Raw genomic sequence first — 21,278 nt, forward strand, 5'->3', positions numbered from 1 at the left:
CCCCTAGACAAATAATTAAAGGCATTTAAAAGTTCATTTATCATTTTTTTTCTTTCCTGGAGAACCCCTTTAAGACCCCTTTACACTGCCTGATGTTCAGTCACATTATTGATAACAGGTGTTCATAGGGACGCTGGTAAGAGATAATTTGCCAGTGTAAAAGTGGTGCTGATTTCCCTATGAACAAGTGAAACACTCATACATCAGGTTATAGGATTGTTCGTGAGGAGACATAAAACGTTTGCCGACAGCAGATCGCTCCTTTTAAAAATCTCTCTGCTGCCGGCAAACAATGATTCTGTGGGGACGAGCAATGGAATTAGTTATTACTTCTCCCCATACCGTGGAGGAAATTGCTGCATGTAAATGCACCATTCTCCTCCACTGAAAAGCAGGCAATTGTCAGGAAGAAAAGCTTCCTTTCTGACAATTGGCTACTCCATTGGGCCATGTAAAGGGGCCTTTACACAGTGGATGTCCAGGAATGCTGTAATGCAGGATTGGTGGTGTCTCAGAAGTCAGCTCAAATCTCCACCAATCTTAATGATATGGCATATGTTAGCAGCATGATAGAAATAACCCTTTCTTGGGAACCACAGTTTTTTTTTAAATCTCATCCATTGGTATATAATCATAGGATTAATGTTTTAGGCATCTCCAAAAATTGTGTAGAGACAACCACAGTAACTTGTCATACCAAGGTTGTCCTCAGTGGTCACGGGCCACTTTGACAGTTTGTGCTAATGACTTGTCCATGTCCTTACTATAGGTGCAGTGGGAATGCATAAATCCAAAATACAAAATGAAAAAGAAAAACTACAAAAATTCCGGTATCGTAATTCTCAACCTGTGTAAGGTAAGATGCAAAGAATTTCGCACACCCACATCTATAGAAGGTCAATATCGGTCCATGCACTGTACTGCTATACCAGCCATTATAAAAGTATTTTTTTTTTCAGTTCTGCGAAAAAACTTGGATCACATATATTCTAAAGCCAAATCATATTTTTTTTTGTAAAATACCATTTCTTAGTGACTTGACAGCAGTAGATTTATGGTCCAGATTTATACTCTCATTAATCTTTCACATTATCTTTAAATAGGTATGTAACCCCATACTGACCTGACCTAGAAAACACTCACTATAATTCCCAGCATGACTGTAATGTGGTAGGATTTGCAGGCCAGGTCTCTCAGGGCATACATGTTATCAGTTCATTGCAGCCATTCTTGTAAATCTATTGACACAGATGTTGTTTAGTTCCCTTTAAAGGGACACTACACATAAAGTATAAGGTATGCACATATAACGCTAGGGTAAGGTTGGGGTTCCTTTATTGGGTTGTAAACTGGAGGTCCAGAAAAATGGCTTTCTGTATGAACGTTACATTATATTACATACTCTCCAGGGGGCAAAACATACAAAAATATTTAAGGGGTTTTCCCACTAGTATTTATCACCTTTCAGCAGGATAGGTGATAAATGTATGACTGCTGGGGTATCGACTGCTGCGGGATCGACTGCTGTATCCTCAGCATGCACAAGAACAAGGGTGTCTGCATGGGAAACTCATGATTTCTAGGGGTCCCAGTGGTTGGACCCCCAGCAGTCATACATTTATCACCTGTTCTGTGGATAGGTGCTAAATGTTGTAAATGGTTAAACTCTACTGATTCCCTCAAAGAGGCAAGCGCATCATCAAAATCCCAAGGTATCTGCATGCTATAATGAGAAGCTAAGTACAGTATTTTGACAATGTGATCTTTAGTGGAAACCATAGATGTTCTACTCTTTGATTTAGTCATTTGTTATATTATTTTGTTATATTATATTTGTTTAAATTATCATATTATTGAACTTATTGAACTTGATGAAGTTTGAATGTCTTTTTTTTTTATGTATTAATGATTATGTTTGAAATGGTCCAGAGCCGGGGTCTCAGTAACAGTATGTACTGCTATGTGGCTAAGTGGATATTTGTGCTTTGCTGTGATTAGTTTCTAATTGGAAAACTCCTTTAACATTTTAATGCCACAATCATTTCCATACCGCATACCTTAATTCTCATACTTTTCTTTATACCTAAATGCCAGAGATATTTGTTGCTGCCTTTTTGAGCAAGGGAATAACAAGTTACAATGAAGGCCAGTAGCAAACTTGGAATTTGGTCCCACTCTAAGGGTACTTTCACACTAGCGTTTTTCTTTTCCGGCGCTGAGTTTCGTCAAAAGGGCTCAATGCCGGAAAATAACTAATCAGTTATATCCCCATGCATTCTGAATGGAGAGTAATCCGTTCAGGATGTCTTCAGTTCAGTCTTTTTGGCTGATCAGGCAAAAGATAAAACCACAGCATGCTACCGTTTAATCTCGGGCCCAAAAAACTGAAGACTTGCCTGAATGCCGGATCCAGCATTTTTTTCCATAGCAATGTAGTCGCCAGATCCAGCATGCGCTGACCGAATAAAAAGTGAAAAAGATAAATGCCGGATACGTTTTGCCGGATGACGCCGGAAAGACGGATCCGGCATCTCAATGCATTTTTCTGACTGATTAGGAATTTTTAAGACTGCAGTAAAAAAGAGAAAGCTTGATCCAGTACTTGTGGGATAGTTGCTCCAATTTTTCAGAAATTTTCCAAATCCCACTTTCTATTGGCCAGTTCAGGTCTGAAGTCACTTTTTTTAGGCTTATGTAATAGAAACCACCCAAAAATGACCCCATTTTAGAAACTACACCCCTCTAGGAATTCAAAACTGATTTTACAAATTTTGTTAACCCTTTAGGTCTTCCACAAGACTTCATGGCAAATGGACAAAAAATTTAAGAATTATACATTATTAACAATATAATCCATTTTTTCCAGGAACAAAGCAAAGGTTAACTGCCAAACAAAACTCAATATGGGTTGCCCTGATTCTGTAGTTTGCAGAAACACCCCATATGTGGTCGTAAACTACTGTTTGGCCAAACGGGAGGACATAGAAGGAGGGGAACGCCATATGGGTTTTGGCAGGCAGATTTTGCAGGACTGGTTTTATTTATACCATGTCCCATTTCAAGCCCCCCGTTGCACCCCTAAAATAGAAATTCCAAAAAAGTGACTCCATCTAAGAAAGTACACCCCTCAACGTATTCAAAACTGGGTTTACAAACTTTGTTAACCCTTTAGGTGTTCCACAAGAGTTAATGGCAGATGGAGAAACAATTTTCGAATTAAAATTTTTTGGAAAATTTTCCATTTTAACCCTTACTTTATTACTGGAAAAAATTAGTTAACAGCCAAACCAAACTCAATATGGGTTGCCCTGATTCTGTAGTTTGCAGAAACACCCCATATGTGGTCGTAAACTACTATTTGGCTAAACGGCAGGACATAGAAGAAGGGGAACGCCATATGGGTTTTTGGAAGGCAGATTTTGCTGGACTGGTTTATTTACACCATGTACCCTTTCAAGCCCCCTGATGCACCCCTAGAGTAGAAACTCCATAAAAGTGACCCCATATAGGAAACTACGGGATAAGGTGGTTGATGTTTTGGGACTATTTTAGGGTAAATATGATTTTTGGTTGCTCTATATTACACTTTTTTGAGGCAAGGTAACAAAAAATGTAAATTCTAACATTTTAAAGTAACTTTTGAATACCTTGAGGGGTGTAGTTTCTTAGATGGGGTCCCTTTTTTGGAGTTTCTAGTCTAGGCTACACCGGGGGGGCTTCTAATGGGACATGGTGTAAATAAACCAGTCCATCAAAATCTGCCTTCCAGAAACCATATGGCGTTCCCTTGGTTCTATGCCCTGCCATGTGGCTATATAGCCATTTACGACTACATATGGGGTGTTTCTGCAAACTACAGAATCAGGGCAATAAATATTTAGTTTTGTTTGTCTGTTAACCCTTGCTTTATTACCGGAAAAAAAGGATAAAAAAATTGGTGTTTTGGTACCGTTTTTATTTTATATTTTTAACGCTGTTCATCCGAGGGGTTTGGTCAAATGTTATTTTTATAGAGCAAATTCTTATGGATGCGGCGATACCTAATATGTCTACATTTTAAAATGTATTTTGATTTTACACTATATTATCATTTTAGGAACCCCCAAAAAGTATTTTAGTATCTCCATAGCCTGGGAGCTACAGTTTTTTTTTTTTTGTTGGGCGACGATCTAATGTAGGGGCTCATTTTTTGCGTGATGAGATGATGGTTTTATTGGCACTAATTGGGGGTGCATATGATATTTTGATCGCTCGCTATTACACTTTTTGTGATGTTAGGTGACAAAAAATGGCATTTTTTTTACACTTTTTTTTAGCGCTGTTCATCCGGGGGGTTAAATTTTATTTTTATAGAGAAGATTTTTACAGACGCGGCGATGCCCAATATGTATGGTTCTCAGACTTTGGAGACACTAAGCAGGCATCCTCAAACTAAGGCCCTCCAGATGTTGTAAAACTACAATTCCCACCATGCCCTGCTGATAGCTGTAGGTTGTCTGGGCATGCTGGGAGTTATAGTTTTACAACATCTGGAGGGCCGCAGTTTGAGGATGCCTGCACTAAAACTAATATTTTTTAGAGCCATAGTTTTTTATGTTTTCTAGGGGACTGTTGGAGATTATAAAAATGTAATACTCCATGGAAGTGTGATACTCCCTGAAGCAATCGATAACGCAGAGGCCCGGATGATCGGGGCAAGTGTCAGGGGGGAGTCTAGCGTCTAAAAGCTAGAAAACAATAAATTCAGATAAAGTTTTTTTTTTTTTCTAACTAACTTTTCCCTTCTATCCCTGCCTAACGGTGCTTCTCCCTCACTGACCCTAACCAACATGGAGGGTGATGGGTGCAGGAGGGTGATGGGTGCCGATGGGGGGATCGCAGGAGCCTGGTGAGGACGGTGCTGCACGGTGCAGGTGCTGAACAGGAAGAGGAGGGGAGAGAGGAGTGCTGGAAGTTTGAATCTCGCGCCTCTCTCCCTGCACCAATCAGCACCCTAGACAGCGGCATTCAGCACCACGGCCAGATGTTCGTACTGTGATTGGTGGTGTGTAATCACACCACCGATCACAGTCTTTTTCCGGTTCATTGGGTCACCGGAGACCCGAATGGACCGGAAATGCAGCAAACCGCAGGTCTGAATTGATCGCAGGTCTGCGATCGCCAATACAGGGGGGTTACATGACTACGTTGTGACAGGATGCCCGCTGAATGATTTCAGCTGACATCCTGTTGCGATTAACTTCCACCATGCTGCAATCGTGATTTAAAGTTAGGACGTACCGGTACGTTCTGAGTCCTTAAGGACTCAGGAAATAGGGCGTACCGGTACATCCTAAGTCCTTAAGGGGTTAATCATAATATGATCAAGACCAAGAAGTGGGTGAAACATGTTAAATACAGCAATGCAAGTGCTGGATCAAGCTTTCTCTTTTTTACTGCTAACACAAGACCTACCTGGTTGGATCCGTGCACTGGGAATGCGACATACAGAGTGAGATGGATTTGTTGTTTGCATTTTTGCATTTTTAAGACTGATCAGGACGGAACTGCTTGCCGGATCACTCTGCCGCAAGTGTGAAAGTACCCTAACATGCCCATTTTCAGCAGAGGGCTCAGTTAAGCTTATGATTATTTTGGACTCCCAAATGCATAGAGATAATGCACAAAGTAGTGTCACAGTGCAGAAATAATGCACAAGGTTGTGTTACAATTCAGGAAGAATGCTAACTGAGGTTTCGCTACATGGATAAATGAATAGAAGCAATAATGGTGGGATAATGCAGACAGTGATGTCACAGTACAGGAATAATGCAGATAGTGATGTTACAGTACAGTAATAATAATGCACATAGCGATGTTACAATACAGTGAAAATGCACACAGTGCTGTCACAGTAGATAAATAAGGTAAAATGTTATCACAATATAGGAATAGGGCACATTGTGACGTAACAGTACATGGATATTGATGTGATATAATAATAGTGGGGTAATGTGATATTACAGTACAAGAATGATGCACACTGTAATATCCTAATGCAAAAAGAAAACACACATAAGGCCATCATGTAGCTGTGATGCCATATCACCTTAAAATATGATGTCACAGTATGGGAAAATTGTAGTGATGCCATGGCACAATATTAATGAAAATATTAATGAGGTCCATGGGGCCACATTCAGCTTTCCACATCACCTTACATGTATTTGATCAATGTCTGCACCTTATCGCTAAGTGACAAAGACCACACTTAGTTGTTAGGCCCCAAAGTAGGGGCTGCTTATGCCTTCTACTTGTGCTTTTGTTCTTCTTTAGGAATCAAAAACTAGATGATGGTCATTTGTTATCAGTCCAAAACTTCTCCATGCAGTTTGTGTCTCATCCACCTAATGTTGTAGTTGATTTTAACTGCTAAAGCTTTTTCCCGACGCACAAGGGCTTTTCGTACTATTTATATTTTTGTGTTTTCCGCCAGTCTTGCCATCTTTTTAAGTGAGCAGAACTTAGCCGAAGAGCGCAGAGGCACATCGACGTAACACAGATGCTAGCTGATGTAGACTTCACTTTCTGGTGCACGGGCAGCAGAAGAGCAAGATATTTATTAAGAGGCATTTACATCTCTAAATTAATTGGTTGGATGATGGATCTTCATCTACCGAGTTTTCTACTAGGACTGGCGTGTGAAACGCCAGTCTTTAGTATATGACCCACAATGCTTTGTGTTACTAATGTTTAAAACTGATAATACAACAGTTTTTGATACAACACAATCTTTTTTGTCTTCCAGATCCATAAAATGCATTCATTCTTAGACTATATCATGGGTGGATGTCAAATACAGTTTACAGTAAGTAATGTTTTTGGCAACATTTATTTTTGAAATGGTATATCTTGTGGATGAATATTCAACTATTCCTGGCATAACCACTAAACTAGATGCCTGTAACATTTTATAAATTACTAGTTTGCTTACAATTCATAGTTTAAAAAGGACCTTTCACCACTCCTGACATGCGTGTTTTAATAGCTTTATGCATTCCCCATGTAATAACAATTCTGGAACATCTATTCCTATGTCTGTATGTTGTGCCATTCCTTTACTATTTCTACTAGAAGTTATGAATGAATTGCTAGCAGTCTGCAAGGGTACATAGGGGTGGTAACTAGAGCTGACCGAATCAAAGCTGCTGAAGTGGAATTCTTTCCGAATTTCAGGAAAAATTTGATTCGCACCAAATGCGAATTTCCTCGTGCTTCATGGTAACGAATTACATTTTTTCCTAAAATGGCGGCATGGAGAGGACATGGAGAAAGAAACTCTGGGAAGGCAGGATCACCCATACTGACATGCATGCAGCCAATCAGCAGCCAGCCAGCCCTGCGATATCACAGCCCTATAAATACAGCATCCATCTTAGATTCTGCCATTTACCAGTGTATTTAGTGCAGGGAGAGACGTGTCTGCAGTCGCTAGGGACAGTGATAGAAAAAAGTCATTGTGCTAAAAAAAAAACAACGATTTACAAGTGCAGGGAAAGATTATTCAAGATGTAGGGAAAGGATAAGGAGCAATAATTCTTTCTGTTGAACAGGGTTCAGTCGAGGAGGTGACAGCCTGGGTAATAGTAACAATCCTATTACACCTTGCTGCACTAACTGGGGATCCAAATTGCAATATATAAAGACTCCTGTACTCCACTTGAGTTTCAGTGCAAAGCTTTTATTTAGTGCGGTTCCAGTCAAGAACGTTTTCGGCTGTGAGGCCTTCTTCAGTGTAACTGGAGAAGCATACAAAGTGTCACAAATAAATATACAATACTCACAATAGGTATAGGATCAATAGTATAGTACATATAATAGGTATAGGGATCCAAATTGCCATTATACAGCTATGTAATCCCAGCAAACCGTTCTTATACGGATGGAAGTGCTGTTTGATACAGGCATTACCGGGTTATTACTAGTGTTGATCGAGCACCAAAGTTTGTGGGTGCTCGAGTAGAACACTTTGGGATGCTCGGATGCTCTACAGAGCACCCGAGCACAATGGAAGTCATAAGGAGAACCCGAGCATTAAACCAGGCACGCCCCGCTCTGAAGAGGGGAGCGTGTCTGGTTCACAGGAAAAGGTTTAAAAAATTTGATGGAAACACCACCGAAATGGTTCGGGAACAGTATGGGGAGGATGTCTGGATGCATCTTAGACTCCCAGGTCGCTGCTGGGAACGGTGTTGTCCAAGTAGTATGCCAATTTTACAGACTGACAATAATACGCACAAAATCGAAGATAAAAATGATTTTAGAGGAAAAATTGTTAGGAAACATTCTTTCCTGTATATTTACTTATTATATAAAGTGCAAGTGCTGCCAAAATTACAAGGAAGAGGCACTCCGATACAACCTGTATATCACATAAAGGAGGGCCTCATTCACATTGTGGTACAATTGTTCAGGTAGTGAAAGGGCTGCAAAAAATTACAAGGAACCAGTACTCCAATACACCCTTTATTACACATAAAGGAGGGCATCATACACACCCTTGAAAAATTATGATTGATGGCCTGCTGGTGACCCTCACAAATATTAGGGGTGAGGGCCTACTGCAGATCTGACTATCTAAAACATTAGGGGCGAGGGTCTGCTGCTGAGCTGACCATCTAAAACCTTAGGGGTGAGGGTCTGCTGCTGAGCTGACCCTCTAAAACATTAGGGGTGAGTGTCTGCTGCTGAGCTGACCATCTAAAACATTAGTGGCAAGGGCCTGCTGCTAATCTGACAATCTAAAACATTAGGGGTGAGGGTCTGCTGCTGAGCTGACCCTCTAAAACATTAGGAGAAAGGGAAGCCTAATAAGCATGTGGATATGATGGAGGAGGACGAGAAAAGGAAGATTGAACCATATACCCTTTTTTTGTGGTGGAAGAGGTGCATGGGAATACAGTGCATTCAATACACCATAAAAGCCACATTTAAAGTGCCTTTATGTTCAGCTGCTTTCATCTGGTGGAGTAGAGAAGTCAGGGGCAATCCAGGCCTTGTTCATTTTGATAAGAGTCAACCTGTCAGCATTTTCAGTTGACAGGCAGATGCGCTGAACAGTTATTATGCCCCCAGAAGCACTAAATACTCGCTCTGACAAAACGCTGGCGGCAGGGTAAGCAAGCACCTCCAAGGCATAGAGCGCTAGTTCGTGCCACTTGACCAGCTTGGACACCCAATAGTTGTAGGGCACAGAGGGATCACTGAGGACGCTGACACGGTCCTTTATCAGCTTCCAAAACATTTCCCTCCTTGTGACACTAGGCTGCACATCAGGATAAGGGTGCTGGCGGGGTGTCATGAAACTGTCCCAGGCCTTGGAGATTGTTGCCCTGCCTCTGTTGGAACTGCTGTGTGTTCCCCTCATCTCCCCTTCTCGGTTGCCCAAGGAGCTGCATACTCTGCCGCCAGCGTTGTCAGCTGGGAATTTTTGGAGCAATTTTTACACAAGGACCTTCTGGTATTGCACCATTTTACTAGTCCTCTACACCACAGGAATGAGAGATGAGAAGTTCTCTTTGTAGCGGGGGTCGAGAAGGGTGAACAAACAGTAATTGGTGTTGCGTATAACACGAGGCTCATGGGAAAGGCAGCATAACATAAAGTCAGCCATATGTGCAAGAGTCCCAACATACAAGACCGCTGTTCTCATCAGGAAGATGACTCTCAATCTCCTCTTCCTCCTCTTCGGGCCATCTACGCTGAACAGATGGCATAAACCTGCTATGGGGTACTACCGTCTGTCTTGTTGGCAACCATCTCCTGCTCCTCATCATCATCATCCAATTTGCGCTGAGAAGACGAACGGAGGGTGGTCTGGTTATCACCCTGTGTACTGTCTTCCACCATTTCCACCTCTTCCACATGCAAAGCGTCCGCCTTCATTGTGAGCAGCGAGCATTTTAGTAGACACAGAAGTGGGATGGTTATGCTGATAATAGCGGCATCGCCTCTCACCATCTGTGTTGATTCCTCAAAGTTGCGTAAAACCTCACAGAGGTCAGACATCCATGCCCGCTCGTCACTTGTGAAGAGCGGAAGCTGACTGGAAAGGCAATGACCATGTTGCAGCTGGTATTCCACTACTGCCTTCTGCTGCTCACAAAGCCTGGCGAACATGTGGAACGTTGAATTCCAGCACGTGCACACGTTGCACAAAGCGTTGCTGCAACATTGCCAGACTAGCGTCAGCTGTAGATGACTTTTGGAAATGGGCACACATGCAGCACACCTTCACCAATAGCTCAGGCAAATTGGGGTAGGTTTTGAGAACAGCTGAACCACTAAGTTGAACATGTGGGCTAGGCATGGATTGTGTGTGAGCTTGCCGAGCTTCAAAGCCGCCAACCAATTTACGACCATTATCAGACACAACCATGCCTGGTTGCAGGTTCAGTAGCGAGAGCCACAACTTAATCTGGTCCCTTATACCCTGCCACAGCTCTGCGACAGTGTGCTTTTTTTCACCTAAGCAAATTAGTTTCAGCACAGCCTGTTGCCACTTCTCCACTGCAGTGCTATACTGCTTCTGGCTACTGACTGATGGTTGACTGGTGCTGCAAGATGAGAATTCAGAGGTGGAAGTGGAGGAGGAGGTGGAGAAGGAGAAGGGGGGGTTGCAGCCACTAATGTAGGTGCTGGCGAAAATCCTGATGGAAGTAGGGCCCGCAATACTTGGCATCGGTAGCACCTGTGCCATCCCAGGGTACGACTAGCTCCCGGCCTCCACAACATTCACCCAGTGTGCCATCAGGGAAATGTAGCATCCCTGGTCAAAAGTACTTGTCCATGTGTCAGTCGTTAAGTGGACCTTCCCAATAACTGCGTTGGTCAGGGCACGGGTGATGTTACTGGACACATGCAGGGACGGCACACCGGGAAAAATAGTGGCGGCTGGGAACTGAGTAACGAGGGATGGCCACTGCCATCAGGCTGCGGAAAGCCTCAGTGTCCACAAGCCTAAATGGCAACATTTCCAGGGCTAGCAATTTGGAAAGGTGCACATATATTGCTATGGCCTGTGGGTGGGTGGCTGGGTATTTGTGCTTTCATTCAAAGGCCTGGGGTATGGACATCTGTACGCTGCACTGGCACACAGAAGTAGATGTGTTAGCTAATGGTGCTTATGAAGGTCCAGGTGCAGGGAGGGAGGTATCAGGGCCTGTGTCTTGGACAGGGGATTGGCCAGCACCTAACACATGGGAAGAGGAGGCAGTGGTGTGACCCGCAAACACTGATTGTGGACCCAGGCGTTTGGCCCACCTATTAGCATGCTTTGATGCCATGTGGCAGAGCATGCTGGTGGTGGTGAGGTTCCTAGTGTTCATGCCCCTGCTCATTTTAGTACGGCACAGGTTACAAATGACAATTTTCTAATCGTCCGCAGACTGCAGAACACCTACCCCTTGGCAATAGAGATTGCCGCAAGGGGGTGCTTCGGGGAAAAGTTGCGGGTCTGTTTAGTGTGGTCCGCATTCTCCCTTTTGCCACCCTACTGCCTCTTCCAGCCTGTTGCGTCGCTGCGGATCCCTCCCCCTGTGTACTGCTGTCCTCGCTCGGCTTGCCAGGTTGGGTCAGTGATTTCAGCGTCCACCACCTCCTCTTCCACTTCCTCCCTCTGGTCATCCTCCTGACTTGTTGATCTAACAAGAACCTCACTTATTGACAACTGTGTCTCATCCTCATTATACACCTTGTGAGACACTAATTGCCATTCCCCACCATCATCTTCTTCTGACTTTGGATGCTCAAGAGTTTGGGAATCAGTGTACAAGATCTCCTCATGTCCCTCTTCAAGCGGGCTTGGCAAGAGGCCCAAATCAAGGAATGGCGCTGAAAAGAGCCCCTTGGAATATCCAAGTGTGGGATAACTTGTTTGCCAAGACTCTCCATGGTGGGAGGAAGGAGGATCAGGGTAAGGATTCTGTTGACCAGACTCTTGGCTACTAAGACTGGATTTTGTGAAAGACAGCGTGATGCTTAACCGACTAGAAGCATTATCTGCTGCAGTCCAACCAACCACCCGGTCGCACTGGTGTGACTTCGAGAGTGGTGTCCTGCGTCGCCCTGCAAACTGGGACATGAAGCTAGGTATCGTGGATGAGTGTGTTTCTTGTGCTCTGGCAGCAGGCACAGTTTCACCGTGCCCAGGGCCACGGCTTCTGCGTGCACCATCAGCAGCACAGCCACTTCCCCGTCCCTTACTGCTTGCCTTGAGCATATTAAATGGTATACATGCTTGCAAGTATGTCACATGTACAGTAGCACAGGTTTTGTAAGTGTATGCGCAAATAAATTAGACTGAATGTCACAGATAATTAGGATGCTCAAACGTTATACTTGAGATGTAGTGCAAGTAATGTCGCTGTCACCAGCGGCGAAAAAATTACACTGAATGTCACAGATATTTAATGTGCGCAAATGTTATACAGGAGATGTAGCGCAGGTAATGTCGCCGTCACCAGCAGCGAAACAATTGTGCTGAATGTCACAGATATTTAGAATGCACAAACGTTATACAGGAGATGTAGCACAGGTAATTTCGCTGTCAACAGCGGCAAAACAATTGTGCTGAATGTCACAGATATTTAGGATGCGCTAATGTAACACAACTGATGCAACAAATTTGTGTCACTGTCAGCAGCGACCAAACAATTGAACGAAATTTAGTGTAGGTTGTGCTAATAATATATATTGCAGCCAGATAAAACAATAGTCCTTAAACACCTATCAACACTAAACAATTCCTGTCCCTACACTATCTATCCTTTCTGCTGTAGCTCTCCCTGACTAAGACTGAGCCGAACCACGTGTCATCGGGTACTATATAGCACCCGATGACACGTTTCGGCCAGCCAATCACTGTAATGCCAGTAACGTACATGGCTACGGCATTACAGTGCGTAGCAGCCAACAAATGTGTGGGGAGGAGACTCGAGCATCGCTCTCAAGCACACACTGTGCTCGCCCAACACTAGTTATTACAAGGAAATATTTATTTGCCCTTGTGCTGTGCACTTATCTGTAGCAAAGGCTTTTGTGGGGTGTTTTAGCGGAAAAAGAAAAAACATATTTGCCGCTCTGCGGTACAGTAATCTGTAGTAAAGGCTTTTGTGGGGTGTTTTAGCAGAAAAATTAAAATATATATTTGCCACTCTGCAGTGCAGTTATTTTTTGTAAAGCCTTTTGTGACGTGTATTTGCGCAGAAAGAAAACATATATTTGCTGCTCTGCAGTGCAGTAATCTGTAGTAAAGGTTTTTGTGGGGTGTTTTGGCAGAAAAATAAAAAATATATTTGCCGCTCTGTGGTGCATTCATTTTTTATAAAGCTTTTTGTGACGTGTGTTAGTGTAAAAAGAAAATATATATTTGCTGCTCAGTGGTGCATTTATCTCTTGTAAAGGCTTTTGTGGGGGGTTTTAGCGGAAAAGGAAAAAAAAATTTGCCACTCTGCGGTGCCGATATTTCTTGTTAAGCCTTTTGCGACTTCTATTAGCACAAAAAGAAGAAATACATTTGCCGCTCTGCGGTGTAGAAATCTATAGTAAGGGCTTTTGTGGAATGTTTTAGTGGAAAAAGAAAAAATATATTTGCCGCTCAGCGGTGCAGTTATCTCTAGTAGAGGCATTTGTGAGGTGTTTTATCAGAAAAAAAACATTTGCCGCTCAGCGGTGCAGTTATTTCTTTTGCAGCCTTTTGTGATGTGTTTTAGCTGAAATAGAAAAAATACATTTTCCGCTCTGTGGTGCAGTTATTTCTTGTACAGCCTTTTGTGACATATTTTAGCTTAAAAAGAAAAAATACATTTGCCGCTCTGCGGTGCAGTAATCAGTAGTAAAGGCTTTTGTGGGGTGTTTTAGCGGAAAAATAAAAAATATATTTGCCACTCTGCGGTGGTTATTTCTTTTAAAGCTTTTTGTGACGTGTATTAGCACAAAAAGAAAAAATATATTTGCCGCTCGGCGGTGCAGTTATCTCTAGTAAAGGCTTTTGTGGCGTGTTTTAGCACAAAAAGAAAAAATACATTTGCCGCTCAGTGGTGCATTTATTTCTTGTTAACCCTTTTGTGACCTGTATTAGCGCAAAAAGAAAAAATACATTTGCCGCTCAGCTGTGCACTTATTTCTTGTTAAGCCTTTAGTGACGTGTTTTAGCTGAAAAAGAAAAAATACATTTGCCGCTCTGTGGTGCAGTTATTTCTTGTTAAGCCTTTTGTAATGTGTATTAGCACAAAAAGAAAAAAATTCATTTATAAAGTACAGACCAAAAGATTGGACACACCTTCTTATTCAAAGAGTTTTCTTTATTTTCATGACTATGAAAATTGTAGATTCACACTGAAGGCATCAAAACTATGAATTAACACATGTGGAATTATATACATAACAAAAAAGTGTGAAACAACTGAAAATATGTCATATTCTAGGTTCTTCACTTTTTGCTTTGATTACTGCTTTGCACACTCTTGGCATTCTCTTGATGAGCTTCAAGAGGTAGTCACCTGAAATGGTTTTCACTTCACAGGTGTTCTCTGTCAGGTTTAATAAGTGGGATTTCTTGCCTTATAAATGGGGTTGGGACCATCAGTTGCGTTGTGGAGAAGTCAGGTGGATACACAGCTGATAGTCCTACTGAATAGACTGTTAGAATTTGTATTATGACAAGAAAAAGGCAGCTAAGTAAAGAAAACGAGTGGCCATCATTACTTTAAGAAATGAAGGTCAGTCAGTCCGAAAAATTGGGAAAACTTTGAAAGTGTCCCCAAGTGTAGTCACAAAAACCATCAAGCGCTACAAAGAAACTGGCTCACATGCGGACCGCCCCAGGAACGAAAGACCAAGAGTCACCTCTGCTGCGGAGGATAAGTTCATCCGAGTCACCAGCCTCAGAAATCGCAGGTTAACAGCAGCTCAGATTAGAGACCAGGTCAATGCCACACAGAGTTCTAGCAGCAGACACATCTCGAGAACAACTGTTAAAGGGGTTGTCCGGGATCAAATTTTTTTATTTTTTTTTATGTACTGCCTATTAACAGCTGAATCAAGGTCCCCCCATATGTTTTTAAGTATTTTCACCATTTCTATATGGCTCATACGGTCCCCCCACGCTTTGTTTACACCTATGTTTATTTTTTCCTACCTTCCTGCCGCACTGCACTGTGGTTCCCAGCACAGCGCGGCAGCATGGTTTCATCTCCGCCGTGACTCCGCCCCCTAATTAATATTCAGTGCTCTGCCTCTTTCATTCATAATAAAGCGCCCTGCCCGGTGACGTCACCGGACCGGATGGGCGTGGCTCAGCGCGGTTGGTTGCCGCCTTGTTACCGCCCATCCAGGCACTTTGAATAATTCATGTGGCTGAGGGTAACGTCACCGGGCTCCCTGGGAAGCGGAAGAAGAGGCTTCACTTGGCAGAAAGGGACCCGGTACGTCACCGAGTCTTGGAAACACAGCGCTTCCGGCTGAGAGTTGGAGACTTGAAAACTGGGCATTAGAAATGTCGGGTAAAGGTAGGACAGGCACGATTGTAACATTTAGGGCATTGTTGTACACATACTCCAATCTTCCCAATCCTGGACAACCCCTTTAAGAGGAGACTGTGTGAATCAGGCCTTCATGGTAGAATATCTGATAGGAAACCACTGCTAAGGACAGGCAACAAGCAGAAGAGACTTGTTTGGGCTAAAGAACACAAGGAATGGACATTAGACCAGTGGAAATCTGTGCTTTGGTCTGATGAGTCCAAATTTGAGATCTTTGGTTCCAACCACCGTGTCTTTGTGCAACCCAGAAAAGGTGAATGGATGGACTCTACATGCCTGGTTCCCACCGTGAAGCATGGAGGAGGAGGTGTGATGGTATGGGGGTGCTTTGCTGGTGACACTGTTGGGGATTTATAAAAAATTTAAGGCATACTGAACCAGCATGGCTACCACAGCATCTTGCAGCGGCATGCTATTCCATCCGGTTTGCGTTTAGTTGGACCATCATTTATTTTTCAACAGGACAATGACCCCAAACACACCTCCAGACTGTGTAAGGGCTATTTGACCATGAAGGAGAGCGATTTGGTGCTGCGCCAGATGACCTGGCCTCCACAGTCACCGGACCTGAACCCAATCGAGATGGTTTGGGGTGAGCTGGACCGCAGAGTGAAGGCAAAAGGGCCAACAAGTGCTAAGCATCTCTGGGAACTCCTTCAAGACTGTTGGAAGACCATTTCAGGTGACTACCTCTTGAAGCTCATCAAGAGAATGCCAAGAGTGTGCAAAGCAGTAATCAAAGCAAAAGGTGGCTACTTTGAAGAACCTAGAATATGACATATTTTCAGTTGTTTCACACTTTTTTGTTATGTATATAATTCCACATGTGTTCATTCATAGTTTTGATGCCTTCAGTGTGAATCTACAATTTTCATAGTCATGAAAATAAAGAAAACTCTTCGAATGAGAAGGTGTGTCCAAACTTTTGGTCTGTACTGTATTTGCCGCCCAGCGGTGCAGTTATTTGTAGTAAAGGCTTTTGTGGGGTGTTTAAATTTCTTTTTTATTTATTTCATTCAACACTATGTCAGGCAGAGAAGTGCCAGGCCCTGCACAGGGGAGTGTAAGAGGCCTAAATGTTTCTGGCGCAGGCAGAAGTCGCAGCAGAGTAAGGGGCCGTGGCAGCAGGGGTCACTTCGAGAGGCCTGAGCTACCAGTCTCAGCTAGTGGTCGAGCCGTGACCAGCAACCCAGCTGTTCTTGAGTGGTTGCCTCGATCTTCGACTTTGCCGCAAGTGACATCAGACGCCCCCAGCGAAGAGTCAGTGGGTTCGTCAGACATAACCCTTAGATGGCATGGCCCGGGAGCAGGCCCAGTGCCCTCACCTGTCTTCAACCTGCCTCTGTTCTTTTCTGTTCCCATTGCCACAGAAGTATTGTATGCTGTGGGCTCAGCTCCACTATACAGCGAGAACGAGTCAGCAGCTACTGCCCAGACAAGATCTGGAGGAGACATCCGCTGCTTCCTCCGCTAGGCTGGCAAGTAGTGATGAGGAGAGTGGCGTGGGAGCTGGTGTAGCGAACGGTTAGACTCCTGACCTAGAGACGGTTAAGGAGGACATCAGTGACTTGCAGACAGTACTCGATGATGATGATGTAGCTGATCGCACTTGGGTGCAGGGTGACAAAGGGGCTTCATTATCATCGGGAGAAGAGGGTGGCAGATTGCACTTGAGCCAGCGGTGGAGCTAGCAAGTCGTTAGTGTAGCCAGGAGTCAGCAGGGTGACAGCAGTGGGAGGTCGGGAGCCAAACGTGCCCGGGGTAGATCACCGGCTTTGTGGGAGCCTACCTGCCCGGGAAGTAGCAGTGCAGGGGTTCACGGAGGCAGCGGGGTTAGTATTCAGTCAGTGCGTAGTGTTGGTGGTAAAATCACCTACTTAGCGGTGTGGCAGTTTTTTTTAAAGCCGCTGGAGGAGGTGAATGTGGCCATATGTAGAATCTGTAGGCAGAAGGTGAAGCTTGGGCAGGGAGCTAATATTGGCACTACGCCCCTGTGCCAACATATACAGTGTCACCATAAAGTGGCCAGGGAGAACCGTGGCTCCGATGTGGTGGTCCAGCCTGCCACAGCAACCGCTGTATCACCCACTGGCACAAACCCGGTTTCAGGCAGTCAAGGCTCCACTATCTCAGCCGAAGGGAGCTGTCTGTCCTTCCCATCATCTGCTGGTCCTGATGCTCCTGTTCCTCCTCATCAGTCATTCCGTCAGCAATCGATCACCGAAGCGATTGCCAAGACAAAACAGTATACATGCATTCATCCAACGGCGCAGAAGTTGAACATGCTCCTGGCCAAGTTGCTGGTGCTTCAGTCCCTCCCTTTCAAAGTTGTGGACTCTGCACCTTTCAGAGAACTGATGGTTTGTGCCGAGTCGAAGTGGAGAGTCCCAAGCCATCATTTCTTTGCCAAAAAGGCAGTACCAGCCCTGCACACATATGTAGAACAGAAGGTGGGCCAGTCCTTGAGCCTGTCGGTGTTTGCCAAAGTGCATGGCAGTGTCGACGTGTGTCCTTTACGGCCCACTGGATACATTTGGTTCCTGCCCAGCCACACCAGCAACTTGGCCAGGTGACGCCGCTTCCGCCTCCACGTTCTCACACCGTCGGTCCTGCGACAATGTCCACCGTGATTTAAGCCTCCACTGCAGGGACAATTCACAGTGCCCATGTGGCTTTCTTCTTGAAAACTCAAAATCGGAACCATGGTGACTGACAGCGGGAAGGACATGGTGTTGCCATTGCGTCAAGGAGACCTGAGCCATGCGCCCTGCATGGCGCACGTGTTCAATCTGGTTGTAAAGCGGTTCCTTAAGTCCTCACCCCATCTGCAAGACATGCAGAAAATGGCCAGGAAACTTTGCATGCACTTCAGCCACTCGTACACCGCAAAGCACACAATCCTTGAGCTGCGGCAGCAGAACGGCATCCTCCAACATAGGCTCATATGCAACGTTTCCACCCGTTGGAATTCCACCCTCCATATGTTGGACCGACTGTACGAACAGAGAAAGATCATAAACGATTTCCTGATGACCCAAGCGGACATTAGTACTCCCATGTTTAACTTCGATGTCAGCCAGTGGCAGCTCATGCGTGACACCTGCCGTTTGCTCAGGCAGTTTGAGGATGTCATGTTATTTGTCAGTCGCCAGGACTACGGTATGAACAACGTCATTCCACTGCTTCATGTCCTGGAACAGATACTGGAGACGTGGCGCCTAGTTCTCACGGCCACATGAGCCCTGTGAGGGTTGAACTGGAGGAGGACTTTGGAGCACAAGCAATGTGTAGCGAAATGGGTGTTTTTTTTTATACACAGGTGACAGGAGAGGAGAAGCTGGAGCAGCCGGAGGAGCAAGAGGGAGATGAGGAAGACGAGGCAGATGACCCAGGCACACTGTGGCAGTATACAGTGGAGACGGAGGCACGGAGTCACTCCGAGTTACTTGCGCAAATGGCCTGCTGCATGCTCACTTGCTTGGGTAATGACAGCCGAATTGCCACCATTCGGCAGAGGGATGACTTCTGGCTCTCCACCTTGTTGGATCCTCTGGTCCAAAATGGGTGCCTTTTTTACACATGCTGAGAGGAAGGACAAACTACTATAGAGTCATCCTATGTAGTCAGTTGGCCGCTGCCTATCTGCGCCATCGTCCATCCTCTCGCAGGTCTGACCAGGGGGCCCCCCGGCACTCATGTTCCACTGCCATGGCTGCTGGGGAGGGGTGGGATGTTAGGAGCAGTACCAGCTCCATCATCAGCAGCCTGAGTTTAGAGTCGCTGATGAGCAGCTTTCTTCACCCGCATAGTGAAGAAACTATTCACCAGCAGCTAGACATAGAGCAAAACCTGAACCAGCAGGTGGTGGCATACATGGACAGCACCCGGCCGAGTTTGCCCTGGAAAAGCTGTCCTGCCCGGCCAGTTCTGTGGCATCAGAGCGGGTGTTTAGTGCGGCGGGGGCCATAGTGACCCCAAGAAGAACTCACCTGTCCACCCAAAATGTGGAGAGACTGACCTTTGTCAAGATGAATACGGCGTGGATCACCCAGGATTTCCCACACCAATTCCTGATGCATAAGACTAGATGATCCATGGTGCCACACCAACACACTGACAAAAAAGACTGTTTCTTTCTGGCTACCTGCCTTAGCTACTATTCAGATTATGCCACCCGCCTGATGCCACACATCTGATGCCAAGTGCTCCTTCTTTCACCCACCATCTTCAGCGGGTACTGGTATTGCCACCCACCTCCACACTATGTCACCTTGGCACTCTGTGGCCTCCTGATACTGCCGCCACCTCCAGTCTCTGTCATTGGGCCATCTGTGGTCTCCTCATGCTGCCGCCACCTCCACACTCTATGACTGGGCCACTATTTAGCCTTTTTGACTTGGCTGACATCATCATTTATTTAACCCTTCTTTCTGATCTGTCAGAAGGAAGGAGAAATTAGACGCACAATGGATCCTGTCTGTGTAGCAGCTGTAAAGCCTGTATGGTCCTATCAGAATTGGCTTGTGATTTCGTAACCGAAAGCAGGAGTGGGTACAAAACACAGAAGACATGCAAATATTCTATTCATGTGTCATCTCTGTTTTAGTTCCACTTCAGTAGTTTTTTTTTGCATTAGCAATACTGACGGATTACTGACCAAATGCTGACCGAGTGAAGGCGGATGCTGAACAGACAGGATCCTTTTTTTTGTGGGTTATTGTTCTGACGGATCAGAGGAAGGGTAAATTAATCAGTGACGTCAACACAAACTTACTGCTGACACCCTCTCCACTCTGTCAGGGAGCTCTACTTGTATGTTTAATAGAACAGGTTCTGTAGACATCTATGTGGAATCAGCTGATGACGGTGTAAAAGGAGTGTGCTTCTTCTTGGCGCTAACATTTACCTGTAAGGCTTCATACGTGAGTTATTTGGTCAGTTTTGGCCCCATGACTGCCTAAGTAAGTGAAGTGTGCCGTGATTCTGAGAGTGACGCCTGTCATCTGCATGTCATACAGACTTACAGTATTATTTTACTAGCAACGCAGACTCTCTATGCGTGTAAACTGCAGGGCACAGTGTTCTACACCATTACAAAGGCTCTCTGCAGCCAGCAAATAGACTTTTTTTTTAACGTAATTCTCCTCGAATTTATTCGGATCAAACCAAATGTTTCTAAAAGAATTTGGCAAAGCTCATTTCTATTAGTAACCAGTTGGGGTGCGTACTTGCATAGTCTGAATATGGTAGCACTGATTGGATAGAGTGAGCCTGTGCAGGGACACCCCCAAACTGGTTACCACTAGAGTTGAGCGAACACCTGGATGTTCGGGTTCGAGAAGTTCGGCCGAACATCCCGGAAATGTTCGGGTTCGGGATCCGAACCCGATCCGAACTTCGTCCCGAACCCGAACCCCATTGAAGTCAATGGGGACCCGAACTTTTCGGCACTAAAAAGGCTGTAAAACAGCCCAGGAAAGAGCTAGAGGGCTGCAAAAGGCAGCAACATGTAGGTAAATCCCCTGCAAACAAATGTGGATAGGGAAATGAATTAAAATAAAAATTAAATAAATAAAAATTAACCAAAATCAATTGGAGAGAGGTTCCATAGCAGAGAATCTGGCTTCCCGTCACCCACCACTGGAACAGTCCATTCTCAGATATTTAGGCCCCGGCACCCAGGCAGAGGAGAGAGGT

The 21,278-nt window shown here is 44.7% G+C and overlaps 1 protein-coding gene across 1 annotated transcript in view; it reads left to right on the forward strand.

The window, feature by feature from the left end:
* CPNE4 (copine 4) overlaps positions 1 to 21,278 on the forward strand; it is a 479,073-nt gene that overhangs the window by 377,467 nt on the left and 80,328 nt on the right. Inside the window, exons 11-12 of the mRNA XM_044295448.1 lie at positions 770 to 856; positions 6,788 to 6,847. Of these exons, the coding sequence (XP_044151383.1) occupies positions 770 to 856; positions 6,788 to 6,847 (147 nt within the window). The remainder of the gene's footprint in view (positions 1 to 769; positions 857 to 6,787; positions 6,848 to 21,278) is intronic.

Source organism: Bufo gargarizans, chromosome 5, assembly GCF_014858855.1.
Source record: "Bufo gargarizans isolate SCDJY-AF-19 chromosome 5, ASM1485885v1, whole genome shotgun sequence".
NCBI lineage: Eukaryota > Metazoa > Chordata > Amphibia > Anura > Bufonidae > Bufo > Bufo gargarizans.